A 3,528-nucleotide genomic window follows, 5' to 3' on the forward strand; every position below is an offset into this window, starting at 1 on the left:
GTCGAGGAGGGCTCCCGGTGGAGACTCGGCACGACCTCTGGCTAGTAGATCACCCGGTCAGCCCTCTCCGTAGCCCGGTACACCAGAGTGGAGACTGCGAACCATTGACTTGAGCCCCTGCCGGCCTGCTCTCGCACCAGACGGACCTGCCCGGGACCCTCGCGCGGCGTGGTATCGCGCCAGTCGACGACTACCAAACATCTAGCCTGCCTTGGTCCCTTTTAGGGCCACCAGCAACAAACTTGGCCCTTTTCAGGGCCACCAAAAGCCATTTTCCAGACAGTGGTAACAAACCCCTCGCTCGACCCGACTGACTAGCCCAATTGATGAACGAGCCACACCTTCCGCCATATCAATATTGGCGCCTGCCAACGTGGGGCCACTCACTGTATGGAGATACAGTAACCCGTTACCACTGTCAAAACTTTTTTTTCAAACAAAATGTCAACCTAAATTTTCAACTAAATGTATGTCTTAAATTTTTCATCTAAATGATGTCTTGATTTTTCACACAAAAAATTCGAACTTATTTTCTTTCAACAAAATGTGTCTCTGAATCTTTCAATTCGGAATACCTGTCTGGGAACAGGCAATTTCCCAGTGGCGCCCATAACACCTGAACATGGTAGCGACTAGAACCGGAGCCGGAGACAGTGGAGATACGACCACCGAAGATTCGATGCAGTCAACCAGCCAGCACACCGAGTCTACATTCGTCGGCTGGCCTGCACAGACCACCGGTCAAACCGACAGCAGCACGACGCAGCCGCCCACTTCCACCAGCGAAACCGGGGCAACGCAGCCACCCGCCTTCACCAGCGAGCCCGCTCTACCAACCACCCTGCAACCCAGCGCGCTGACCGTCAACCTGCCTGCTCCACCGTCAACCTCTAGTCACGCCACTACCGCAACCAGCAACATGGCCAACTTACCGGCTCCAGCCGTCAGCTACACCGGCAACCTCAGCCAGCTGACCGCATAGCGACCTGATACCATTCTTCCGCGGCAAGCTCCATGAAGACCCCATCACCTTCATGCGACAGTGCACCGAGCTGCTACAGGGTCACCACATTCCCAGCTATACCTGGGTCATGCTTCTAAAAGCGCAACTACAAGACGACGCCCGCGCCTGGTGGAGAGACTACAGAGAATTCGTCACCACCTGGGAACAGTCCGTGACCGACTTCAGGCCGTTTCTCGGGAGCCCATAAAATCGCAGCCGCTCCACAGAATTTTATGGCACCACCCACAAACCGAACCAGCCAGTGGAGCGATCATCCGTCAGAAGCTCCAACTACAGCAGCGCTTAGGAACCAACCTGGCTGAAGACGAGGTGATCGCCCTGCTCATCGGTCAGCTGAGTTCCGAGCTTCGCACCCTAGTTCGAGCTGCTCGTCCCACGAATATAAGAGCTGATCATGATCGCCAACGACCTGGAAACCGACCTCAACAGTCGACCAAAATATAAGCCGCCTCAACCTACGGCACCCGCAGGGCCACCCCATCGAGAGGCGCCGCCGAGGTTCAACTACAACCAGCTTCCTCATTGTCATTACTGCCCGGCCAAGCATTTTCATCGCGACTGCCCAGAACTCGCAGAAGAAGAAACGGCAGGGAAACGGCGGTACTGGAGAGACTCGGACTCCACCCCACCAGCACGGAAAGTAGGAGTCCACTACACTAACGATGAGGTGCAAGACCCGCAGCGCCAGCCTCGCAGGTCACCACCCCAACTACAAGCGATAACCGTCACCGAACCGGCCAGCCAGTCATTCCTTGGTCATGCCACCGTGGATCCTGCCAGCGTCACCAAGCCTCCTTCCAACATCACCGAAGAACCCTTGCTCTTCTCGGCTGACGAAGACTCTCCACGGTACCTAGCAGCCGCACCTCCACGGGCTATCAAGAATGACCCAGTACCAGTCGTCACCCGGGTCACCGTCTCACAACAGCAACCGCGCCGGCACACCTTGCGCGTCAACCACCCAGCCGTCACTCATGACCGTCTCACTCACAACAGATCGATCGCCTACCCGTCACGCCACCGTAGACCCTGCTAGCGTCGCTAAGTCTCCTTCCAATGTCACCGAAGACCCCTTGCTCTTCCCGGCTGACAGAGACTCTCCACAGCACTCAGCAGCCGCGCCTCTACTGGCCCGTGAGAGGACAGCATCACCAGCCGACGATGAGCGCGTCATCGACCACCAGCCTGGGGAGGAACATGCAACTGTGACCCACACGCACCCTGCACCTACCGGGATCGCTGTCATGGACGGAGTTACCAACACTGCCCTCGCCGCAGTCGATGACCAGGTCACCAACGCTGACCCAGCTGCATTCAGCCACCAGGTCACCAACACTGCCCCAGCCGCAGTCAGCCACCAGGTCACCATCACTGACCCAGCCGCTGTCAACCAGCCGGTCACCAACACTGCCCCAGCCGCAGTCAGCCACCAGGTCACCAACACTGCCCTGGCCGCAGTCACCGACAAGGTCACCAACACTGCTGCCCCAGTAGTCAACAACCACATCACCAGCCCTCCGCCCAGCCAAGCACCGAACCTAGCCGTGATCCAGATAGACGGACAGACTCTACCCCGGAGTAGATGAAGTTAGATACTTACGGGAAGAATTTTGCGCAATTTCCCCCCTCCCCCCTCCCCACCCCCTGAGTTTGCGCAAATTCCCCCTCTCCCTCCCCCTCTCCCTCTCCCTCTCCTCTCCCTCTCCTTTCCCTCTCCCTTCCCTCTCCCTCTCCTTATCTTATCTCCCTCCCAGTGAGGACGAGGGGGATGAAGAGAGAGAGAGTGATCTTTCTCTCTCTCTCAGTGAGGGAAAAAAAAATTTCCCTGAGGAAAAAATAATTTCCCTTGTGAGGGAAAAAATAATTTCCCTGAGGAAAAAATAATTTTCCTTTCTACTGACAGATTAAAGTGAATCTGTATTCTCTACTGTCAAATTAAAGTGAATCCTATTTCTACATCTAATGCTATACTGACAGATTAAGTGAATCTGTATAATTTCCTTTCTCAGTGAGGGGAAAAATAATTTCCGTTTGAGGAAAAATTCTCTACTGTCAAATTAAAGTGAATCCATATTTCTACATCTAATGCTATACTGACAGATTAAAGTGAATCTGTATTCTCTACTGTCAATTAAAGTGAATCCATATTTCTACATCTTTATACTGAGTGAATCTGTTACATCTTTATACTGTAAAATTAAATTGATTGCAAATTAATACAATTGGTTTGCTTTCCACCCGACAGTTAAGAAAAATTTCACAAATTTATATGAAATTTTCTATGTGCTGTACAACCGCAGGCGTTATTTTTTTGTAAAGTGTTTCTCCGAGAATATCTATAGTAAATTTAGAATGAACAAGCATTCCAAAAATAGGTATGGATATCCTCAGACCTATATCACTTGGGGCATTAGCTCTATTGATGTCTTAACAGAGAGAGGTCAATGATCTAAGTTGATCTTTTACATTTTTTATCTGCAATGTCATACAAGCATTTCCAAAGT

General features: G+C 52.2%; 2 protein-coding genes across 2 annotated transcripts; both read left to right on the top strand.

Moving 5' to 3' along the window:
- The first annotated feature begins 622 nt into the window (after positions 1-622).
- Positions 623-982, top strand: LOC120349301 (uncharacterized protein PB18E9.04c-like). The gene has a single exon (XM_039419265.1). The coding sequence runs from the start codon at positions 623-625 to the stop codon at positions 980-982; it is 360 nt and encodes a 119-aa protein (XP_039275199.1).
- A 436-nt stretch (positions 983-1,418) lies between these two features.
- LOC120349302 (soluble scavenger receptor cysteine-rich domain-containing protein SSC5D-like) lies at positions 1,419-2,610 on the top strand. Its single transcript, XM_039419266.1, has 3 exons — positions 1,419-1,873; positions 1,953-2,313; positions 2,350-2,610. The coding sequence occupies exons 1-3, from the start codon at positions 1,419-1,421 to the stop codon at positions 2,608-2,610; spliced, it is 1,077 nt and encodes a 358-aa protein (XP_039275200.1).
- The last annotated feature ends 918 nt before the right edge of the window (positions 2,611-3,528 follow it).

Source organism: Nilaparvata lugens, unplaced genomic scaffold (genome assembly GCF_014356525.2).
Source record: "Nilaparvata lugens isolate BPH unplaced genomic scaffold, ASM1435652v1 scaffold9232, whole genome shotgun sequence".
In the NCBI taxonomy this organism is placed as follows: domain Eukaryota; kingdom Metazoa; phylum Arthropoda; class Insecta; order Hemiptera; family Delphacidae; genus Nilaparvata; species Nilaparvata lugens.